General features: G+C 37.1%; 1 protein-coding gene across 1 annotated transcript in view; it reads left to right on the top strand.

Annotated features, from left to right (window-relative positions):
• The window catches only part of PCCA (propionyl-CoA carboxylase subunit alpha), a 273,150-nt gene that overhangs the window by 90,110 nt on the left and 157,873 nt on the right, over positions 1–25,167 (top strand). Inside the window, exons 10-12 of the mRNA XM_054654777.2 lie at positions 5,176–5,278; positions 10,452–10,546; positions 16,087–16,237. Coding sequence (XP_054510752.2) covers positions 5,176–5,278; positions 10,452–10,546; positions 16,087–16,237 — 349 coding nt within the window. The remainder of the gene's footprint in view (positions 1–5,175; positions 5,279–10,451; positions 10,547–16,086; positions 16,238–25,167) is intronic.

Raw genomic sequence — 25,167 nt, 5'->3', positions numbered from 1 at the left:
TGCATACTTCTGTGTTTAAACCATTTGTATCAGCAAACTATTGTACTTTTGTCTGTTTTGAAACAACACATTTTCAACACAGATGTTTTCATGTCTCTTATTGGTTGTCTGAATCCTGAACATTGCATGATGCTTTGTTGTTGACTCAGAATTTTACAATCCATTCTCTGCTGATGTTCTGGCAGCGAGGGAGCCCGATTTCAACTCCACGTGCTGCTGATCTTACAGAAACATGTATTTTCTGATTTTTTAAACTTGTAATGAAAGGCCTATTTGATCCAAAATAACCTGAAGATTTCCTTTCTGCACGGAGGGAGCAGCACATGTGCTGGAGTAAACTCAAAGAGCAACTGAAATTTTCATTAGTTTAATTTAGCCACCTGCAATACTTCCCTGTTGTTTTTCTGTCCCCTGTTAAATTTTTGTTTGTCAAAACCTAAAAATTGGATGAAGGAATAATGAATGTCTAGCAGTTTAAAATTTTAGATTTAAAGAAAACATGATGGGTTTATTTGTACCATGCTCTATGTAGTCCATTTGTATTCAAATCTAAATAGGAAAATAATGTTTTGTGCATTAGAATGAAGATCTAGAATAACCTTTCTTAAAAAGATACTTTGTTTCTACTGCTTTAGAATCCAAAATTACTGCCTTGATCTTGTGCAGGCAGCAGTTCATCTGTTGGACTTGAAAGGAAGGAGTTCATTTCTTGTTTAGTTCAGAAAGAAGCAAAGGGGCTTGATTAAAGTAACTGTTTTAAAATAAAAGTGGATGTTTTAAAATAAAAGTGGATCTAAAGTCATGATTGCTAACTTATTTTGGAGAAAGGCTGTGGTTATGGAAACCACAGCCAGTGCCCAACCACCCTCTGGGTGAAGATTCTCCTTGTTTGAAACATACTTTTGGATTTTCAGGCTAGTTGAAAACCTTTCTTGTTTCAACTGGCTTTGTGTACAATAAGGAGCCTTAACTTAATGTGTGGCATGATGGTGGAAATAACCACTGGAAGTGGAAAAGACTGATCTGAGGAACTTAAATACTACTGTTACAGAATGGTTCTCTGTGGTAACTTACTGCTTCATCTTTCATGTCCCTTATATATGCCAAATGATGACAATTGTTTTAGATCCTCTATTATTATCTATATAATAATATATAATATTATATATTATTAATATGATAATTATTCCTGCTATAGCTAAGATTTCTGTTAATTTTCAGCTAGTATTTCTAAAAGAAATACTGGTACAGTGTTGTCAATGTTACAATTTGTTTTTTGAAACAGCTGTTCACACGCTCTTCACTGTGGAAGTCTGCAATGTTGACCCCCTCTCTGGGTAGGGCTGCTGTTGTGTTTTTTTAAGATCTGAGCCCCTCCTAATCCTCAATTTTATTGCTTTTTTCTGAATTTTGGTCAGGTTCTAGAGTTGAATTTTGTGTACAGTTCAAACCACTGACCCACATCTGAAATTAAAATAGCCTTATGTTCACTTTAATGTAATCCCTAGCTAGATTTCTTGGTTTGGAGAAGTATAATTTAGCATGCCTTTTCTTCACCTAATAGATGCCTACTTGAAATTATATTGAAAATGAAGGGCAGATTTCTGAAAAGCAATTTACCTTAAGTTCAGGTTGGTAGATTTTTTTTTTTCAGCCTGAGAAAGTTCTGCTGTGCTCTGTATCTAAAACTATTTTTAACTGAGTCCTTGATCATGCCAACTCTGGTCTTGTATGTGAAGAGCCTCTGTGCTTGCACCCCAGCAAAGCTGATCTGAAAGTGCTTTCCAGGCACAGGCAATGTGAAGTTGATGATGCAGTACAGCAGAGCATGACCAGGGCATGTGTCTGACTATCTGCACCTCATCTGTATCATTCCCTCTTGGTGCAGAAACCGAAGGCTTCTTGCTTCCAGTAAGCTCATAGCAATTGGACATCTAACTAAACCTTTAGGCTTCATGGCTCCAAAAGGTGGCCTGGCAGCTCTGAAAAGGAATTAAATTCAGGACTCTGTCTTTTCCAAGACCAGACTGAAATTTTCTGGCGGAGGTTGTGATGGGTGTTTGCATGTGAAGGCACTTACTTGCTTGTAAGTTGAGTGGCAGAGGTCATCATGCAGGAGCTATTGGCCCATGTTTTAAACTCTGTGGATTTGCAGATAGAAATTAGTTTCTTTAGCTAGAAGCTTCAGCTGCAGACATGATAACCTCCAAGTTAGAAATTTGTACTAAATTATTTTTTTAAGAGTTACCTTTGAAAAATTTGGAGCTTTGTGTTAGTAATTCCCCCCTATTGTCTTGCCTTCTGTAACTTTTCCTGGATATTGAAGTCTTGCATGCTTAGTGGGTATCTGTTTTGAAAGTTTTTACCAAGGCAGCTTCCAGCAGCACATGTTTAGAGAGATGATTTTGTTTTTTAACATGTAATAATAGGAAAATGTAAATTGTCCTGTTTCTGAAATTCTTTCTTTGTGCTTATGCCAATTTAATGAGTGAAAATCAAACATCTGCTCTCAGATTCCAAGAACTCTTTATAATTTCTGTTCTGTGGTCTTGTGAATGGAAAGAGGAGTGGGACTGGAAGATGTAAATGTGGAATAATAATTAGCAAAATCATTCGGAATCCTCCACCTCCTAAAGCAGAGGTTATATGAAGTGTGTGGTCTAAGAGGACAATGCTTTTTAAAACTCAACATTATTACCTATTACAAGCCCTATGCATTAGGTTTATTATCTTCCCAAAGCATTGCATTTGGCATTTCAGAATACTGTGCAAAAACAGGAGTGTATGGGCTTGACATCTTTGGTCTGTCCTGCACAGGTATGTGCTGCTCAGGTAAGGGGAAGGAATCTGTTGGATGAGTAAACAACAGTGTTTCCTAAAACCCTATTTTTTAAAAAACCCACACATTCACGTATTCATGCCATCTACACGTGTAAAATGCTGTGACTAGATAATTTTATTGATTTTTTTTTTTTTAATTTGGAGTTAAGCTGAAGGAATCTATATTGGTTCTGTGTGTGAAGTCAACAACATTTGAGTATCTATTGGCAACTTCTCAGGGTTTTAAAGGGCTGCTACTATACTAATGGCTATCAAACATGTACTTTTTAACTAGGTGGCCCTTCTAATGCTGGCCTTGACAAGAAAAAAAAATGTTCTTTTACTGTTTCCTGATTCTGAAAACTGAAATTTTACATAATGAGCACAGTCTTTTGTTAGTGTCTGACTGCCTCGAAAGAAAATTGTTTTAATTAAAGCAGCACTGCTGATTTCAGAGCTGGAGGCAGAAAGTTGGCATGGCTGTTTCACTTGAGACAACCACAGGAAGGCTTGTGGCAACATCAGTAATGCTTTTGTACAACTTAAACTTCAGTGTGAGTAAATGTACTGTAGGGAGAGAGGTGAACCTTAGAGAGATCCTGTTTTTCCTCTCTATAACTGTGCATGTTTGAAGGGATCTAGAGACAGCATCTCATCCAGCTTCATCCTCTGAAGAGCATCAGCTCTCAGTTTAAATGGATTGCTTAGAGCTCTGCCTGATTGGGTCTTGCATTGAGATTACACAGCCTTCCTAAAAAGCCTGCTCTGCTTCTTCTTTTAATTTTTTTTTCCTCATATCTATTTGGAATTAATTTTTGTCACTGGCCAATTACAACTGCACAGTTTTGTAAGATAAAACAAGGTCAGAATATCTGAGATATTCATTCCTATTATATGTAATTTAAAAAGATTTGCAGATGTATGGATGAGATGATTAGGCACCTGTCTTTTTTTAACAAGTATTGCAGTTTAGATTTCTAATTAGCACACTTCCTTCAGTAAAAGAAAAAGTCAATTGTGAATAATTATGCATAAAACTATGTGACACAAAAATGTTTACAAAACAGAGCCTTTGATATAGGAGTTAAAATAGCTGTAAATCACTTTCAATAAGAAACACTATGTATGGCTGTTTGTTACAGCACTTTTTTTTTTTTTTTGACAGATCAGGTAGTGCACAGAATCACTACTTTTGATGTCCCTTTTTTCTCTTTACTAGGTAATTAAATGTATTGAAGTTAAGTATGAATTTAGGAAAGTTGTATATTAGGTATAATCTCTCAAAATTACAACATGTATTATCCCAAAATGTTGAAGAAAGTGTGAAGATATACTTTTAAATATACACATTTCTCTACTGTAAATTTGCCTATTTTGCAAATCTGTGGTCTGGGTTAACTACAGCCAAGAAATGGAAAGCATGAAAACTTCAACTCAGTTGTACTGTAGCTCATATTCTGGGCACAGATGTCCGGGATGCTGTTTCAGGAGTCAGTCGCACAGAAACTTGACCAAGCTTTCCATATGTATCAACATGGATGGCACTAATGTGTGACTTACAGAGCTTGTAGAAAATTTCAGTGAAGCCTTTGGGTCCCTGCATTATGCTGTCTCACCCTGAGAAAGCTGTTGATAAACTTGTTTGTCCGAGCTTATGACCCAAGGAGTACGCTTTCTGCTATTAAAGAAAAAATTAATAAATAAAGTAGCTTGCAATATTTATTTTGTTTAACTACATGTGTAAGAGAAGAAACAGAGGGAAGTGTACAGAATGCTCTGTATAACACTCACTTATATTTTAAGGCAGGGAAAAAGTAATAATACAGCTGGCGTCTTCTGTGAGGTCAAATATTGCATCTTTATGTTGTGTTCAGTGGTGGAATTTGCAATGTCTGTAATATTATATTTGCAGTTCTTTAATGCAGAATTAATCAACTTCTGCTGTTCTTGAGTGTTAAGAGGGCTGCATGCTGGAAGTAATGGTGAACTTCACCTTTACTTTTGTATAGCAAGTACTTGGTAATCACTGGGTCTTAAAATTCAATTACTTTATTAGTTTTGCAGTAATGAAATGCTTAGTTGTAGTAAATGTTCAGGCTTTTTAAACACGCTGAAATTTTTTGTGCATTGAGAATGTTTTGGTTCAATTTGTGGTTGGTTGGGATTTTTTTTTGACTTTGCCAAAAAAAGCGCGAAAAAAAGGATTAATTACAGAATCAACTGCAAATGATATGTCTTTGTTTTTGGATGTGTGTTGATTGGTGAAGATTGATTGTTTACTGACATCAGTAAGTGTTCTTGTATGCTTCAGGACTTCTTAAATACAGATTATTCTTTTTGTTTTCATTATTTAAGGGAAGGTTTTAGGTTTTCATCTCAAGAAGCTGCTTCAAGTTTTGGTGATGATCGCTTACTGATAGAAAAGTTCATTGATAACCCTCGTCACATAGAAATCCAGGTTTGTACTATTATTATTGCTACTAGTAATATTGTGTATTTATTTAATGAGATTTGAACTCATAAATAAATCAAAGTTCAAAATGTTTCAAACACTCCACTAAAAAAGGCCTAGAGTCTTGTGTTTTCCGGTGTCTTGGGTCATTGCTCAAACTACATGGCTATCATGTACAATACAGCCTTCCTGTTTTTATTCCCTAGCCTTTCTTTAGCAGGAAGACTGTGAACTGTGCTCAGTTTGTTGGGGGAGAAAAAAATGTCATCGGCATCTGTCCTGAAGGCTGGAGGTTTGAACTCTGGATCCTGTTGGAGTGCTTGAGTGCAGCAGAGGATGTAGGAGTTCAAGAACTGCCTAACGATGCTTAACAATTTGTTGCCAGGTCTAGGTGGTTCTGTCAGTATTTTGGAATTCTCTTCTGAAGTATCTAATTCTACTTGGCAACTCAAGAGGAGGATTTGTGTCCCATTTTGGGCAGTTTCTGGTTCAAAATCAGGTGTATTCTCTTTAACTTCTGCATTATTTCCATTTCTGTCATTTATTGGATTTAGAGTTAAGTCTGCTGATGCAGAACAAAAGTTGTTTCTTTTAGGCACTAGTTCACAAAATTAAGAATTCAAAATTTGTAATGTTTGATCTTATGTAGGTAGCTGAATTGTGTTTGTCAATAGCCTTGAGGTGTTTCCTGACAAGAAATCTATATGGAGCATATTAATTTCCTCAACAGAAATTTTATTTTTTACACAGAAATTTCATTTACTTTTGTGTGAAATCTAAACCCTTTCTGGGTTGTGGCACGTGGTGGTTGGTTTTTTTTAATAGTGAGAGCCTCAAGTAGCTCAATAACTGAGTGAAACAACAACAGTAAACTTGATAGTGTGGAATGATTTCTAAGAGAGAAATATTAAACATTTTTCACTCTGCCAGATGTGTGCCTGCAGCCTCATGCTTCCTATGGGGCTAACTTGCAGATCATTGAATTTTAGTTTGGGTTGGAAAGGACCTTGAAAAGCCATCCAGTCCAACCCCCTGCAATGAGCAGGGACATCTTCAACTAGATCAGGCTGCCCAGAGCCCTGTCCAACCTGATCTTGAATGCTTCTGGGGATGAGCCATCTGCCACCTCTCTAGGTAACCTGTTCTGTTGTTTCACCACACCCATAATGAAAGATTTCTCCCTTATATCTAGTCTAAATCTATTGTTTTGGAGTTTAAAGCCATTGCCCCTTTTCCTGTCACTATAGGCCCTGCTAAAATGTTTGTCTTCATCTTTACCAGCCTCGTCTAAGTACTGGAAAGCTGTAAGTTAGATCTCCCCAGAGCCTTCTTTTTTCCAGGCTGATCCAGACTCCAAATCTCTCAGCCCTTCCTTATAGCAGAGGTGTTCAGTCCCTCTGATAATTTTTGTGGCTCTACTCTGGACCTGTCCCAAGAGGCCCATGTCTTTCCTGTACTGAGGGCTCCAGAGCTGGCTGTTGTGCTCCTGGTGTGGTCTCAGCAGAGAGGAGTAGAAGGGAGAAGGGAAGAAGGAAGAGTGAAATAAAGTAATGGTCTGTAAACAGTCTAACGGCAAAATAAAGAAGCAGTGTAAAAATGAAACTTTATTCTCTATTGAAAAGTCATTGAAAGGTACATAGTGAACTCAGTTTCAGCATTGATTTAGGGTTCAAAGAGGTCAGATTGCTAGAGCATCTTTCTGTATTCTCTTGCTATGGCTAATAATTTTTGGCTATATATATATATTTTTTTTTTTTTTGTCTATGCGGATCAGTACACCTTAGAGATCTCTTTCAGTCCTTGCAGACTTGGGAGATTCAGCAGGTTCCTACTGATTCTTCAATGAGAAAAGTTGGATGAGATTGGTTCCTCCGTACTTCTATGAGTTTGGGGCAGTATTTACATTGTCTTGATTCCTTTGGGTTTAAAAAAGGGTTAACCCAAAAAATTAAGTAGTGCTGTATTTAGGAACAGATGAATAAGTTCAATAAAATGGCTTTGCTATTAATAATTTATAGTTTTATTTATAATGGGTATACAGTGAATGTTGTTTTCCTTATACAAGCACTTTGATGGTACCTTTTAACAATATCATAGCATATCATTTTAACTTCATGTTCTAATCAGCCTTAGGACGTTGACCTTGGTTCATTTTCAAACTGCTGAATATACAAACAATTTGAGACCAGATGCCAAATATTTATTAATTTAGCAGTGACTTTTAAATAGAACTTTTTTTAGCTTTCTTATATTTCTCCAAAGCACTGGTACTAAAAATTGTTAAATAAGAAGTTTCCTGTGTCTAGCTATAAAACAATCACTTTGTAAAACATGAGAAAAGACTAAAACAATTAACAGGAAAATAGAGTCCAAATACACTTTATGCTTGAACTGATTTGAAGTCTTGTTCTCCTGAAGTATCTGATAAAAAGTTTAAAGTAAGAGTACATGGAATGTCTACTACTTGGCCAGACAACAGTTCTACAACTGGAAACAGCATTTAGCTGAATCATGTAGGAGGGATTCCACTACATAATATTTAATTAATTTTATTATTACAAATGCATGTAGATGTACATAGCATATACTGATGTCCTAATCATCTAATCCTACAAAATGGGACATTTTCTGTTATGATGTTTAGATAATAGAAACCAAAGCTGTAGCTGGGACATGCATTTTTCACGAGATGTGTACTGGATCTCACAACATCTCAGTGATGATGATTTTGGAATGCTGCAAATATCTTCTGAAATACAATTGTTTTATGGCTAGTTTCTTTTACTGGAAACAGTGGACGCAGAATAAAAAAATGCTGGATGTTGCTGGCTTATTCTATTTGTAATTATTTTCTCATAGTAAATGTTCATGCATGTCTTTTTTTTCCATTAGCTAATAATAGGAGAACATTTCTTTTAAGATCCAGGTTCCTGAAATTTAGTAGGATATGAGAAAAGTCCTGAAGTGGAAAAAAAAATACTGCTTGGATTGAAAAAATGTATTATCATCTTCTGAAAAACACAGAGAGAGAGGAGAGAGGAGAGAAGCACAATGACCAGTTTTTATTGTAATGTTCCAATATTTTTTGTTTGTTTTGATGAGACAGAATTCTGTGGAAAGTTGTAGGCCTTTCTAACAGTGAAGCAGAAGTGCTCACAAGGAATCATTCTGCTTACAGGACAGTGATTTTTCCATCAAGTACCATGCTATGCTCTAGAGGTACTGCTTTAATACTAAAATAACCCCCACAAAAAAGTAGTCCAAAGATCTTTGTACCTTCCCAACGATTTCTTGTAGGGCCCCATGAGTTTATAGAGCTCCACTCATCTGGATTGGATAGGTGAGCACTTAGGTAGGAAGCACCTGATTTTCTTTCCCCTTTCCCCTTTCCCCTTTCCCCTTTCCCCTTTCCCCTTTCCCCTTTCCCCTTTCCCCTTTCCCCTTTCCCCTTTCCCCTTTCCCCTTTCCCCTTTCCCCTTTCCCCTTTCCCCTTTCCCCTTTCCCCTTTCCCCTTTCCCCTTTCCCCTTTCCCCTTTCCCCTTTCCCCTTTCCCCTTTCCCCTTTCCCCTTTCCCCTTTCCCCTTTCCCCTTTCCCCTTTCCCCTTTCCCCTTTCCCCTTTCCCCGCTGTTCTTTGTGTTGAGTCCCTTGCTAGGGAATCTAGTAGTTGGCTGGAGCATCCTGGTGCTACTGCTGCTGCTGAACCTCCCTCTGGACAGGAAAGAGGGCTCTGGCAAGTGCTGTAGTTTAGAAAATCCTAAAATTGTCAGTCTTCTAGACTCCTTTTTCCACTAGAAAGCTCCATAAATTTGTGGGAGTACAACAGAATTTTTGAGAAGGGAAAACATCTGATCTTAGAGGGCACAGAGCACCCTGGATCTGATGCTGCACAGTGCACATAAGTTGTCTTCATGAGTTCACTGCCTTGTTTTCAGTCACATCTACCCAGATTTTTCACGCCTTAGCAACCACTGGTGTCATAGATGCAGGAATTCATCTTGCCTTGTGCCATACTTGCTCTGTGGTGCTAAAAGGAATAATAATACAGATTCGTTGTCACAAATGTGAGTAGATATGGTTGAGTTCACACGGTTTGAGGAAGATTGTCTCCTTGTTTTGTCTTGTCGGTTTTCAGTGTAGGACCGAGCTATTAAAGAATGAAGCATGAATATTGGCATGGGTTCCCGCAGATCAGAGCAGGAAGATAGATGGAAAAAAAATGGGTTAGAAGAAAAATTTTATAAGGAAGAAAGGGAGCAGGTGTGGTCTGTATTAAAAGAAATTGTTCTAAGAATAAGTGTAGAGTTATCATCATAAGATGGGAAGAAGTCTACTTGAATCTTCAAATCTAGTATTTGTTATTGGAAATGGCTGCATCACACCATCAATTTCATAAAGGGACAGAGTTCCTTTTCTTACTTTCCCCTCTAGTTTGAAGTTGAAGAATCAATTAAGAGTTCTGCTATGCTCAACCTGTGGGCTTTTTTCTAGCATGTAATTTATGTAGTTGGATTTAGATACTTGATTTTTTTTTTACCTCTTCCATGAACTGAAGCTGCAGCCAAGAACTGTAGTTATTGATTTTTTAAAAAAATGTCTTGACACTACTGCTTTTATTTCCTTTGGAGGTACTGAGGGAGGTGCAAATATTGTTCTCCTTAATGAAGGATAGCAAAGTTTCTGAATTTTTTTCCATTAAAGACAGGGCATTGTGGTTTGCCTACTAGGAAAGCTCCATTAGACATTTTTTCTGAAAGCTTTTGTGTGTAATTCAGGAGCAAAATTTGGCACCCTTTGAGATTTATTTTGTTGATGCAATATTTTGCTTTTGTGTAATTTTGTAATGCAGTGCAATTTCAAATGCTTGAAAATGTAGTTTTAATCTTATTTCAGCCTTTTGTAAGAAGGTCCCTAATATTCAGAAATAAAATTTTGAAGTGAGAGGGTGTTTTGCTATGTACATGCTCTACATAGAGGCTTTAGAATAGTCCTACTCAAAATTTGAAGGAATGTTCAATTAGTATTCCACATACAATTAATTTCCTACATGAGCTTTTCCCCCCCAAGCTTTATTATTTAGATTGGGAAAAAAACCCAAACCCTAAATACTGCATAACAGTATTATGCCAAAAGACTATATGCTTACATCTGTTTGTTAATAGCAGTGTGTTATTGTTTCAGGTTTTGGCAGATAAACATGGCAATGCCTTGTGGTTGAATGAAAGAGAATGCTCCATTCAAAGGAGAAACCAGAAGGTTGTGGAGGAAGCACCAAGGTGTGTATACTGGATTCTTGATGTGGCTTCATAGTAACTGAAAGCACTTTTGGAAGCCTGCTGGTTCTATTTATTGCACAAACGCAGGAAATTTTTGTTCTATTAAAAAGCACAAAGAAAATAAATGTTTGTTACAGTCAATTGACCGTACTGCAATTTTGATGTTGTTCTTGAGGGTGTTTTGATTTTGCTTTATAGTGTCTTTCTATAAGAAAACTAGTGTTGTGTAGTTAATTTTTAAAATGATCATGTATAAAATGGATTTGGATCTTACCAATCTACTGTATGTGGTATGGTTTTGTGTATACTTTGTCAAGTAAAATATGAAATAAGTATGAATTTTACCACAGATACAGGTATTTGACTGTTAGAGTAATTGAGGAGGCACATAATACTGTATATTTCCATTTGAATTAGAATATGAAGTACAAAATACTCTGCATCACTTTTAATACCATTCTTGGTAGTGAACTAGAGATGTAGGTGTCTAGTAACTCAAAAGTGCAAAATTGTTTTATCATACTGGTTTAATGTGAAGTTGAAATTCCTTGCTGCTATGCAAGAAATGGCCTTGCTGTGTTTTCTGTTGCATAGCAGTCATCAGGGAATAAGTGTATGAAAAGGGCAGCAAGAAATTCTGATTTCAGAAAGGCAGACACAGTCATACCACTGCTTGTGGGAATTACCAGTGTAATATGTTCAGCAGCTGGAATGGGTTTGCCATATTTTTTTATAGCACAGAACTATGTGATGCAACAGTTTGGGATGTGAGTAAAAGCACATCATCCAAACGACATTTCTTTAGAGGTTCCTTATTAGTTAATGTTGAATCATAATTGCAGGACTGCCACTGTTTGGCCTATATTTTAAACAAAAGAACAAAGTTTAAATCTGAAGAAACAAATCCACTTATAAGCGCTTCCTTCTAGTGCTTGTGGATTTCTTGGAACCTTATGCTGCTTATGTCTAAAGATCTTACTGTGTTGTTGTGGAAAGTGAGTACTTCAGGTCCTGATATAACGCACATGCTCATGTATGTGTACCTAAGCACTTAAATGAGTTGTATCGTCTTCCTCATGAGTATGTGTAAGGCAATGCCTGCTATTCCTGCCTGCTCCTTCTCCATGCCAGTGGTCAATTAAAGTGGTGTGATACATCTTTCTCTCACCAGCCAGAGTGTTTTCTTTCCTCAGAAATGCCAACCTTTTAACTTTCTTGGGCTTCTCTGTTGGAGTTGCCAGTAAGTTGTCTCATCCCCTCCTATGACCCTCCAAGAATGTACGCATGTTAATGACTTCCAAAATTTGGCATGAAAACTTTTCTTCCTTTTTGTTGAATGTTTTAGACTCTGCCAGACTTCTGCTGGCAGCTTTGGAAGCGTTACCTGCCTTGTAGCCACTTGCACTTGACTGCAGAATCCATTAATTTTCAAAGGGTTACAAGACTTGGAGATAAGCAGAGCACTAACTTCTCTGAGACACCAGAGAGAGACCCTAAAACCTCAAGTTAACCCTTCCTGTAAATGCTGTTTCAGTTTGATAGCTTAAGGACTCCTGGACACACCTCTTCTGGTATAGCTAGGTGTAGGAAATAGACTGTCCTTTTTTCTCCTGTTTTAAATGGTAGCTGCTATTAAGAACTCTGAGATAGGTGAAACCTTTTTATTTTCTTTCATGATGCCTGGGAGATAGGGATGTTGTGGGCTAAAAAGTTTTTTTGTCTTTTGGACAATTTAGGGCTTTTAACATTTGCCTCATCTCATGCCTTTTTTTATTTACTCTATTATGATGGTATTTTCCTAAGTGTCTAAGTCAGGAGACTGAGGGCCTTTTGGCTTTGAGAGTAACTTATGATTTTCTTAAAGCTAAGTCTGCAGCTGCTGAACTTATCCATACGGGATCATTTTGTGTTTGTATCTCTAGTTCTCCTAGGGAAGTTTAGCCTTATGTTAAAACAAACAAACAACAAACAAAACCCCCTCTTTTGAGGAGAGAAACCCATTCAGTTCACACACTGAGGTTACAATATTCAAGGGACCCCTGGTGTTCATGGTGGTCAATCCACCAGATTCAAACAGGAGACAAAAACTTCGCTTGTACCATTTTCACATGGTGAGTTTCACATGAATTGTTGTTCCCTCTGTTTTGGGAACCACAGACAATAAGATACATCCAACCATCTCTAGTTTTTTAGTTTGTGCTTGGCAAAGTTAGTGGTGCACAAAGCTTCCAGTGATGTACCATAATTTTATCTGCTTCTACTTTCACACGTTTTTGGATATGATGTTGTCTTCTCATTTCACAGAGGCTGACACTTAGAGATGAGTGACATAAGTGGCATTTAATAGTCCTAGTGTTGTTTCTTAGTTGAGGTTTTTGTTCTTCAACTGCCCAAATTCTTCCCTGTTCATTTTCACAGACAGTTGCCATGAGACACTGTACTTTGGCAAGAAAAAATACAAAGGTGTGGCTGTATTTTCCTGTCTGCTGGAGTGATTAATAAGAGATTGTTTCCCATGTGGAAAGACAAGGCCTATGGGTTTATCAGAAAACCCATGGATCCTTTGGGATTAATCAAAATTAAATGCACAAGAGTATTAACTGACATCCTACTCAATAATTGGAGTCGTAACTCAGAGGAGTGCTCTAAAACTTTACTTTGCTGAACACGTGTCCTATCTAACCTATCTAACAATTTCTGAACCTGTTAAAAGCTTCTTAAAGCACTGCAAATTTGTCTCACCACTTGTGTGAAATGAAGGGTACTCTGTTCATTTGAATGGATGTATATAGGCAGGAACTTAGCAGAAAGGTGCATTATTGAATTAGACTCTATCTACAAGTTCTCCTTAGAGTTGTTATGCATATATATGTGTCAGACTCTACATTTCTTCTCATTGTCTACAAATCCTTGAAGTATTTTGGGTTAAGAGAAATGTGAACCTGTTCTGTTTGTGACTGTATGTGTGATTCATAGGTGGGCACCATTTAGATGTGGGGCAGAACTGTGTACTCCAATCCTTTAGCCTATTTATGCCTATGGTCTGGTAGTACATAGTGAACATCTCAAAGGGTAATGTTTTATGTCGATAAGTAATTTTTTTAAACAAGCAATATCCTTGAAGCAAGGAAACTGACCTTGACATTTAGAAAATTGAGGTTCACCACAGCAGTGTGGTGGAATCTTCAGGTGAAGGGTAAGTGTTATTGATCACTTATTTATTTTTTTGTCCAAACTGAGCAGTAAATTTCCACTGATGGTGTAACTGTATTTTTCAAAATCTCAACTTTGTCTGTGAGTGAAGGTGATAGGGATATTTTGGGAAACCTTATCTGATGAACTGGAAGTGGAGAGATAATGTCTTGCCCATGTGGGTCATTTCCCTGGCTGTAGAGACAAAGTGACAAACCAATTGTATTCCCTTTGAATAACTTTACAATAACTTGATGAAGGTCTTGTGAATAAAGTGTCATCTCTGATTTATTTTTTCTTTTTGATGCTTTTGTTTTGTGAATACTTTTTAATTTTTTGTAGTAAGTTTTGTGCTGCCACAGGAGCTGTTTGGTCTAAAGGAAAACAGGTGTATGTGTGAGAAAAAGATTTGAAGTCAGGTTTAAAATGCTGTTTTCAAGTGATGCCTGATTAGACTGGAGAAGAGTTTTCTTGGTTATCAAAAGTGCATTGTTAAAAAAGGGAGAAACAATGTGTTTGAAAGATAAAGCAGTAGAGGGTAATATGAAAACATTGGTTAATTAACCAAGCCAATGGTAGGGATGATCCAGTCATTTCAGAGTGTAAAGCTTAACTGTATGGCAGAGATCAAGTTTAGCAATGTGACACCTGTGTTCCATTCTCTGCCTGCAGCAGGAGGTGAACAGTGAGATCTCAGACTTACATTTAAAAAGTACAGGGAAGACACCACTGTAATGAAGGGGAGCAACTCTTACATCTGTATGAGAAGTAATAATGGTTATTCTAGAAATAGACTATGAAGCTGATACTGAGAATGTTTTGTTCTTCATAAGCCACTCATTGACCTTTCATGATCAAAGCCCTGCAGAAATTACTGAATTATAGTTGATTTCATGTAATGTATTATCCTCTTACTATATCAAAATAAGAAATATTATTAAACTATTTCCCATTTACCAGTGCCTGTTCTTATTACACAGTTTTTGTGTCTTCTGATCTTCCCTTTCATCTGATGTAGGATCTCATACAGCTTTCTTGAATGAGACTTGACTTCCTTTTCATGTTGGTCTCATTGTTTGCCAAGAAAGAAATTTTTTCCTAAAATCTGAAAATGCCTGCCTTATGGTCCATCAGAATCTGCCTGTGTGGGCACTGGAAGGACAGAGATGTGAAGTAGCATTTTTCTAGTAAAAAAAATTATTCCACTGTCTCCTACTTTGCCTAGATATTTGCTCACTTCTTGTGTCATGTGAAATATGGCTTGTTGTGGCAGAAGTCTCTAGCTCTTCTGTGGGTTCAGTGAAAAACACCACAGTAAGTGCTGGAAGATAAGTCCTGCCCAGCACTGGCTTCTGTCTGAGAGCAATCTGGGGCTCCAGATGGACCTTCACTGGATTTGAGGCCACTTTAGATAGGTGAGGGCTCCTGATTGCTCCTTTGCAGAATAAGGGCCCACTGTTCAAGCCATCTCAAGAAATGTATAACACTTGGTGGTTTTGTTTTACAGAGTAACTTAGAGGCAAGGTAGAAGTGACTGTCTATTCCCTTGCAAAAGTACTTTAAAAATGACAGCTGAGTTATGTACCTAATGTGAGTCGAAACAGAAATATAAATAATAAGTGTATTACAAGCTTATGTAAGATGAATAGCGACATGTTCTTTCACTGAAAAATCCATGTATCAGGTTGAAGGGCAACTGGTTTCAAGACTTTGGTGGAATACCACAGAAATACATATCTATCTATCCATCTATCTAATCTGCATGGGTTAATCTAAATCTGAATTTATGGTACAGAAGAGAGTAACAAGCAAAATGTGTTGCTTCCAGAAAGACTTCAGAATCTTTTGATTCACTGGCCCAGTGGAAGTTGTGGAATGCTCTCCTAGAATGAGGGACCTTGGCATTTGGGCAGTGTTCACAGTGGCTCCCAAGGTGGTAGCTGAGCTGCTCTTTGGGTGCCCTTGAGTGTGTCCAAGATTTGTGGAAAAGAATGTATTGCAATTAATGTGGATAATAAGTATGTCTTCTAAGATTGCATTGCTTTGTATGTCCTTTTTTCATTTAATTTGCATTATTTTAGCTCTCACTGTTTAAAGAGTGTTGTTTTATATTTTAGAGAATATGGTTATTAATCCTGAATTTCCTGTATGCTAGCAGTAATTGTGAAGCATGCAGTGTATCCATTTAGGGACAATATAAGTGTAAAGACCTACATTTGACAGTCTTGACATGTTTTCATAACTTTAATAATGGTGCTGTTCTCTTTTGACCATAGTTTAAACAGAAAAGCAAATGATAGAATGATTTTAATTTTTTAACTAAAAAAAAAATTGTTTCTATATTGCAGCACTTTTCTAGACCCTGAAACTCGAAAAGCAATGGGAGAACAAGCAGTAGCTCTTGCCAAAGCAGTAAAGTATTCCTCTGCTGGAACAGTAGAATTCCTTGTAGACTCCAGTAAGAATTTCTACTTCTTGGAAATGAATACTAGACTTCAGGTAAGAAAAACAACTCTTCAGATTCAGAAAAGTGTTATTTAAATAAACAGACCATAACCTTCTCCCATATTTAAAGGTCTGTTCCTGCAAAGATTTAAACATAAGTATCTTGATGCATGTGAGCACTTCCCACTGAAAACTTAAAAGATCTACTCACTGAAAAGATCTACTCACATAAGCCTGCCTATGCAAGACTTTGCAGCAGTGAGCCCTTGCACAGCACTCAAGTAAATGTTCAGAGCTTTTTCTCTTTGTTACACTTGACCTAAAGACCTTGCAAAAGGTCACTGCTAAGTGCCACTGTGAGTTCACAGTAAGTGGCTAGCCACTGTGCTCTGAGGTTTTCCTGAAGCCTACTGGTCCCTGAAGTTTCTTATTTTTTATACTTTGGTGATCACTTGCTGAGTTTCTCTAGGAGTGTGATTGAAACAATATGTGTATATGAGTAATAAAGCACTAAGCAATCTGCATATGATTGAAATTGTGACTCGAATGCAACTGTGTAAAAACCATCCTGACAAGGTGAAGGATTTTTGTGACAATTCATGTAGTCAGTTCTAATGTACACTGCAAGTGAAGAGATGAACCCATCTACCACTTTTTTGACTGCTTGATGGATTTCTGGTCATAAGCTAAGAAAGCAAGTATATAACTTGAAGTCTGGATATCATTCTTGAAGACCAGAAGAGTGTTCAGCTTGTAAGTGAGTCCATTCTGTTGCCTTTATCCTCCTTTTCTCGCTTTGTTAAATAACACCAGAAAGATTGAAATGTGGAATCAAGCACCAGTTTGTTAAGCTTCCTATTCTGTTTTAGCTGCATTTTATTAGGGTTATGTCCTGTGTGCTGCTTGTATGTGATAGAACATACATGAGATCCTCTGACATCTTTGCATGACCTTATGTAACAGCTGGGTAAATTTATGATTAGGTAAGTTTATGCTTTGGGTAAAGAAACTAAAGAGTGTTTGGGGAGTGTTATGATCTTCTGTGCCAGGGGAAGACTGGTGGTAAATTTTTTCTTGCCTTGCAGGACAGCAATGGTTTTGGAATTAACCATGACAGTCACTTCACATGCCTTTGCTAGGCACTATCAGGTCCACCTTAGATTCAGTGAGAGGGAGTGGTGGTTAATGGCAATATATAGTTCATTAAAATATTATGAATAATTCTCTCACTTTGGTCATATTCTTTACACTTTCCCCCATCTTGTAGTTTTTGAGCCAATGTTTCTTCAGTGACTCCACATTCTTGTTTACATAGAAGAAAATTAATTTATGGTTTTCTGCATAATCCACTAGAACTTCAAAACCATTTCCTTGCTGTAGTATTATTGAACATGAGTTCCTAAATGGGATTAGTGATGGAATATCCTTGGACTCCTTTTTGTGGGCTGTTTTTAAGACTTTCTTTGCTGTTTTGCAGTGTCTTCACCCTGCAATACCCACTGGTATGTGTTTATAGTCTCAAATTTCTCAGGTTTCCACATAGACAGGAAGAAAGCTTTCACAATTCCATGTTTAAGGACTTTGTACTCCTTTTGAAATATAGCCTAAGCAGTTTGACAATCCCCTGTAATAGCAAACTCATTCTTTCCAACTCTTAAAGCAATTTACTAATCTTAAATTAGAGTACTTGTTTAGATATTCTCTACCTCTTCTATCCTGTCTTTGTATTGTTTCTGATTAGCATTTTATCTTGAGTCTGGAGTAGTAATTGTCTCTGATTTTTCCCCAGTCTTACCCAATTGATTTCTTGCTTCTCCCAAGTCTCAAGATTTACTTTCTGTTCAGCTAACAGTTATGCAACTAATGTAATATAGTTGTTCCCTACTGTTAAGAGCCAAACCTAGAAACTCTACTGGAGCTTGTCCAGCTTTTACTTCAGACCAGGATAGTCTCCAGATGTTCCTGTATTGCTTCAGTCTTTCTTTTTCCTTTTGCATCTCCTAACTGTGATCAGTGTCTAACAGATTCACTTGCCTTGTTCTTGCTGAACACTCCACAGCTGGAAGAGCTTTCCAAAATGATAGGTGTCTGATCCATAAATGATCCTCTTAAGATATTTGTCAGCATGCATTAGACACAGTTACCTGTCACCATCATCAGAACATTTCTACTAAATTATGCATTTTGTGTCTGTTTTAATGTTTCAGCAATCTCTGATCAGATCGCTGTCGCATTTTTAGTTTGGATACAGACTTCAGAATATACTTGCTACCTAAAGTGTGTCCAGTATTTTGCACTGCATGTTGATATCTCCCCTCCCTCCCTCTGGTGTATCTTTTGGATGCCTTTCAGTCTTTCTGGTATATTATTTTGCAGTAATCAGAGTTGTATTATTATTTTGCTGTTTTTTTGAGGACTCTTTGGGAATATACCTTTTCTTTGTATAGTTACACAAAAGAAGTGTAAATAGCACCTTGAAGGAAGTTGATATTTTATTTAGGTTTTGTTTTAAGTCCTGCTGCAATACTATACAAGACTGGGAAGCAAAAGAAAATTGGTGAATCAGCTCCATTGTGTCTTTTGTATGGTACACAAATTTGTTACAGATGTTTTACTGCCTCTAAGTGATTCAGCTAGATAGCTTATTATTTGCTGTTGGCAATGTTCTTTTGTTGTATTTGCCTTTCTTCCATCTTTGAGGCTAGCTCTGGTAAGTATGAGACATAAGATTGAGGATTGTATGATTGCATAGTAAAACTAGTTCCTACTTTCCACAAAAGGACATAGAGATGTCTGCCCTAGAAGCTAGCAGAGAACTTCTGGGCAGTTTTGCAGTGGTTTTCAGGCAGTTACCACTGTTAAAGTTGAGGCAGACGAGATGTTGAATATCTGATTCTTTTTAGCTGCTCATAGTGTGGTATGTTTTCTGTTGCCTAGTTCTCATCAGCCTAATCAAGGGCATTCCTGGTCCAGAACAACTTATCAAGAGCTTTGCAATCAATACAAAGTTTCTGACCCCTTAGACTGATAGCCTTTCTGGCTTCCAAGTTATGTTAAAATCTCCTAAGGTACTTCAGAAGTGCTGGCTTTCACCAGAAAAGTTTCTTCTTTTCTTCACTGGAAGAATAGATGTTGTTTCTCTTGGACTTTATATGAAGAAAGTATGTGGTCCGTACTTAAAAATATCTGTTAATACATTTGTGTGTGGTGTAGCTAAGCCTCATACATGTGAAACAGTGACAGCAAAGGGAAAATTTCCCATATTTTAGATGTTTGTATTACCTTGAAATGAGAAACATCTCTTGTTGGCTAGAGAAACACTGAGAAATGTACAATGAGTGATGTGAATCGAGCACTTACAATCAATACAATTGGTATGTTTGTGTCTCAGGCCTGTTCCCAACCTTATGCCTCCCTCATGAGTTGTGAGATTTAAATAACATGTGAGTACTCCCTTCCTCCTCAAAATGTAACTGAATTTGCTTAATGTAATTGAAAAGATAATATGTGTAGATTGGAGTTGAGAAATATGGTAATTTCAATGGGTTTTCTCTTCATGTGTCAGTTTGAGTATTTTTGTCACAACTTTTTAGGAAATAAAAATTAATTTTGTAGAATAATCTCATGTATTTGTGAGAGATTTGCTAAGAGCAAATGGCATACATATGTTTTTAGTTTACAGTGAGTTGTCAAAAGAATATTTTATGTATATGTTTTTAAAGTAACTTGATTCGAAGGCATAAAGTGTAAGGTAAGTAACCTTCCACAGACCTATAAAACATTACCCAGTGCTAAGACTTTTGTTTATCACTTTCTGGGTTTTCATCAGATTTTACTGACCTTTGGAAAATTATGTATTCCAGAGAGTTGTCTTTTTGCAAAACTGGCTATGACTAGTGTAAGACATGGGAAGAATTTTTACATGCAACATGTCTTCCCTTCTCGTGTTTGTCCACCCATGAAAATATAAAAAGCATGGTAGGAAAATGTCTAAAAGTCGATAGAAATACTGTTGCAGATGCCTTGGAGCTCCACTGCTTATAAACTCCTGGTTCTCACAGCCTCTTAATTGTATTCTTTGCTCATCACCAGTCAGCACCTGCTACGTGTTTGCTTAGTGAAGGGTATTAGTGCTGGAAAATATTGTAGCTGTGTTATATGTAGCAGTAAGAACAAAATACAAATAGCAAAGTGATGAGCTGAGTCCAGATTGCCACCTAAAGCCACAGAGAACTGATGATTTTGGTATCTACAGCAGAGCCATGGGATGGCCAGCGGTGATCTTGCTGTCTTGGTTGCGCAGAGCTGCCTGGAGGATGACTTGTGATAGGTGGGCAGGAGAATGGGAGCAGAGAAACAGGCTGTCAGGAGTTAGAGGAGTAGATTTCTGTGAAGTCAGAATGGTGGGATTTCAAAGTAAATCTGTACTGTTTCTGCTGTTTGCCAAGACTTCATATTTCTTAATACTGGATTCTTGTTTTACTGTGACAGCACTTTGCTTCAGTCATTTTAAATAGTCTAACAAACAGTGTCAGATGGTAAGGACTTTCAATTGCTGCTAACCTGGGCTGAATTTGAACTACTGACCTAAAGGTGAAAGGTCTCTTATCCCATTACCAATCTGCTAAGCCCACCAGAATCCATTCTGCACACAGTTTATACCAGCTGTTCATGGCCATTTTTAGAACTGAAAGAAAAGGTGATTTTACTGCCAAACAACACTTCTTCACACAAGAGGGTCAGCCGACAACAGTTAACCAAATTTTTGCCACATTCTTGCCTCCTAATGCAACTTCCATTATGTATCTACTGGTTGTCTGCTTTTCAGCCTTCCCAAAAGAACTACAGAAAAGCATTGCTAATTGTTGTTGACAGAAGAGAACAACGTTGTTTGTGTAAGTCATTGAATCTGAAAGATGCCATTAACAGTGCTGCCAAGGCATGGAGTGATATCTTAGAGACAACATTCCCATGTAACTCTCATAAAATACTATTAAAAAACGTAGAGAAAGAGGAGACTACTTAATAAGTAGAGAAACAAAAGGTTATTCTTCAAAGGGTACGTTAGTTTCTTTGCTTGGTGAATTTGATGTAAAGTAAACCAAAGAATAGCTGCAGTGTGACCAGAGCCATCCTGAATGAAGTGTTCTGAGAAAGCTTTAATACCACAGCTAAATACAGTAAAAACAGGAATTAGATCTTTAGGAAAGAAAGTATTGTGTTTGTGGATACTAGTTTCTTTATTTTCTTACGTGCCGCATGTAGTGGGAAGGAAATTGTGTAGAATTACTAGACTTCGAGAAATTTTATTTGAAGTGCAGGATGTTAATTGAGAAAGTTATGTTGAAATTATGAGCTAATTGACTTATTGACGTGAAGTGTGTGCTGTTTGTCTAAAACACAGAAAAGATTCAGAATTCATAGGCCACATAAGATGTGTCTGTCCCATACAATGTAGAAACAAATCCTTGCAAAAGAAAATTGAGAACTGTGTTAATGATTATTGGAATATAACTTCATATGAGGAAGTTATTATAAATTAAATACCTTTTCAAAGTTATATGCTACCATTAAAAAACTAGTTTGTACTGGATGTCTGTGCATTAGTTTTTATTCTACATCCTACTTGGGAAACAATAAAAGAAGTCTACCTGAACATCTTAGCTGATGGAAATTATTGTAGTACTGATTGCCTTCAGTTTTCAGTTGTATACTAATAGGTCAGAAAACAAACAGCAAGTGTTGTTATATAAGATGCCTGTAGTTACCCAGTTATGTAGTCCTGCTTTCCATTCATTCTGTATATTAGTCCAACCATTGTCTCTTTTTCAGTAGCCTTTATGAAAAGCTGTTTTTTTGCTGTGTGCTCCCAAACCCCATGTACATGTGAACTATTTTGCAGAAAGATGTGACCCCAGTGTGCTCCTGCTCATAGTAGTCAGGAAGCTTGCATGCCTGAAGAACAGAACATGTGTGCACTTCTGTTGCTGTTCAATTCTCCGAAATAGAAACCAGGCTTACTGAAATACAGGGAGTTAAGAAGCATCTGTAAGTTGGTGAGTTTGGGTCAATTGATACTGGATTTGGCTGCAGCAGCAAAGCCTGTGGGACTCCAGGTGAATCACATTTCCTGGAAACTGAGGTGTATGTTGAAAGTTAGTTTTGAGATTATTTATCTGAATGTAAAGGGGTATATGACACCAGCTAGGGACTTACAGTAGTAGGGGTGACATAGGCTGTAGTTTTACGTCTACTGAAATTTAGATTTTCTTGGCTGATGTGGTGTGCTTGAATGTTCCAGCTGGTGTGTGAGTAACTTGATGCCTTATACACACAGGGACAAGAGCAGTCTGTGAGTGTCCAGAAGTGTTTGCTGTTAGATCTGGGTACATTGATAGTCTTGAGGAAAAATGTGTCCCAGAATTATTCCCCTGAATATAAGGGGAACAGTCATCACTAATTTAATTCTCAGCTCCTACTGTCAGTAAAAACTGCATGACTGTTTTTGTAGCTGTGGATGAACCCCACTATGGTAAAGCTTTAAAACCACTGGCAGTCACAGAACAGGAGGAAAATTAGGAGCCTTTCCATACTGTTGTGGTGATGGATGCTAACTGGCCTGTGATGTTGGTAGGTTCCCCAACTCTTATATACCTGCTTTACTATCTATAAACTGGGACCTAATTATTATTTTCTGACAGGCTTTGCCACTAGTTTCTCTTGCTGTATAAATGGGAAGGGGTTAGTGAAGCAAGAACACTTGCAATGCTCATGGGAAATCTGGTTGCTGTTATATGTCTTAAGAGCAGTAGATCCAGTATGAAGGGGAAGCACTTTCCCTTTACTCTGTATAGCTATTGCTGGTCATAGCAGGTATAGCTTTGTGGACTTGAAAGCAGGAATATAAGTGGCATCTTACAGAGACTTAAGACTTTTTAAAGGAGGTGTATATTGTTCTTAAGTGCATTGAAATGATGACTTGTTATCAACTGTTTATGAGCAGACTTGGTATAAGTAAAGGAACTGATAGTAAAGGTGTTACTTTTGGCAGTTAATTAATTGAGAGTTTTTGCTGATGAATTTTTTCTGCCTGTCCTGTTGAGAATAAGATACAGCTATGATCTGTAGAATGCTTGCTGCAGACATGTCTGGTTTTGCCCTTTGTGTTTAAGTCAGCAGTAATGTGTGAATGTAGCTACTGTTGCATAACCATACCAACACTGGCTCTTTAATGGCTGGGGTTCACTGGCAACATCTTGGATCAGTCGACTGCAAAACTGACTATGGCCTAAAGCTAAAGGAGTTGATCAGTTGAGTGAGATTCAGCTCCATTTGTGAGCAAACTTGCATTCATCTTGTCAAAAATGTAGTACTTGACTTAGTCTCCATATGCTGGCAAGTAAAGGCTGTTGATGGAGAGGGGAGATAGCATAAATAGAATAGAAGGAAATACAACAGGCAGGCAGAATAAAGACAGCACCTGAAGTAGAAAGTGGAAAAGAGGGAAGTGATTGAAGTCTAACTTATAAGAGTGATTTTTACAACAGATACAATTACTTTAGACAATTATTAGTTATAGTTGTAGAGATTTCAAGATTAAAGTTCTTTTCTACCATATTTCATCTGATAGTCTTAACAAATATGAAAATACATTCAAATGTATTTGGTACCCCAAATTAATGCTATGATTGGAATTGTCTATGTTATGCCTAAATAGTAGTAGTTGAAGCAGAGTCCTAAAATAAAGTAGGACTTCTCCCCACCCCAAAAAACCCCTCAACATTTTTTCCTATACATATTTTCTGAATGCTGCTTTGTGTGGAGACAAAGGGAGTATTTTGAAGAAACAGAAGAAAATATTGACCAAGTCAAAGATCTGTATTGAAGAATGGATTAAATAAATGTTTGTGAGTCTTAAGAAGCAAACAACAAAAATATTTTTCTTTTCAGAGACATTCCATCTTATTTTGATCATCAACAATAAAACTGAAAACAACAATGAAGCTATTGAATCTGGAATGCCAATTGCTATCCAAGAAAAATGGCAGTATAACTAAATAATGCAAATGTCTTTGGAAACAGAAAAAGTATTTTAATTATCTGGAATGTTAGAATTCCAAACATGTTCCCAGCTCAAAGGTAATCTTTTAAAACTTAAATTCCAAAGTAGGAAAATAAGTTCTGTTGTCCAAATATGAATGTGTGATAAGTAACTTTCTATTAAAACTTAAGGAGTTTCTATTAAAACTTCAAGTCTTAATAGAAATTGAATTGCTTCAATTTAACACTGCAGGATAGACACTGAGATGTTTCATAGATTCTCAAAATACTGTTATTAAGCTTGACATGCTGGAAAGTATCATGTGTTAGGTAGAATCAAGATTGAGTCCCAAAGGTACATCCTTAAACTGTATAATCAGATTCCCATTTCAATGTCACTTTTGTCCTTCAAAGAATAGGTGCTTGTTTCAGTGATGATTTGTCATTAAAATTATGTCAAAACGTCTTAAAATGTTGTTGAAACTCTAAACAAACTCACAGCACACACAGGGCTAATTATGGATGCCATCTGTTTATTTTTACAAAGCGTTTTTTCTTAAAGACCAAAGCTTCTACTTGTTCCGGTAAGCCACAATGTTGTTATAATGACTGAATGTTTTCCTTAATACTGTATACTTGAAGGATGAAAGACAAGTGGTTTGGTCAGTGACCTTTTCCTGTGTCAGAAAAGGTACATAGTATGACATCTCACCAGAAGCAGTTGCAAAGTGTGTTTTCTTGAGGTATTTTTCCGCTTGAAGCACAAACATTTTATAACAAAAATGGCAGTTCTGTCATGGTTTCTGGTGGTATAGCTGTTTCTGTGAGAAGAACATGCTTTTAGCATGCCTACCTTTTACTTGATCGATGTGGTGGTGATCAGAGGAATCACCTTGGTTGCTTTGTACTGTCTTATGCCTAGTTAAAGGCTTTTTAAAGTTAAT

Source organism: Agelaius phoeniceus, chromosome 2, assembly GCF_051311805.1.
Source record: "Agelaius phoeniceus isolate bAgePho1 chromosome 2, bAgePho1.hap1, whole genome shotgun sequence".
NCBI classification, from domain to species: Eukaryota; Metazoa; Chordata; class Aves; order Passeriformes; family Icteridae; genus Agelaius; species Agelaius phoeniceus.
The sequence above is the reverse complement of the archived record's forward strand: the minus strand, read 5'-3'. Positions and strand labels throughout refer to the sequence as shown.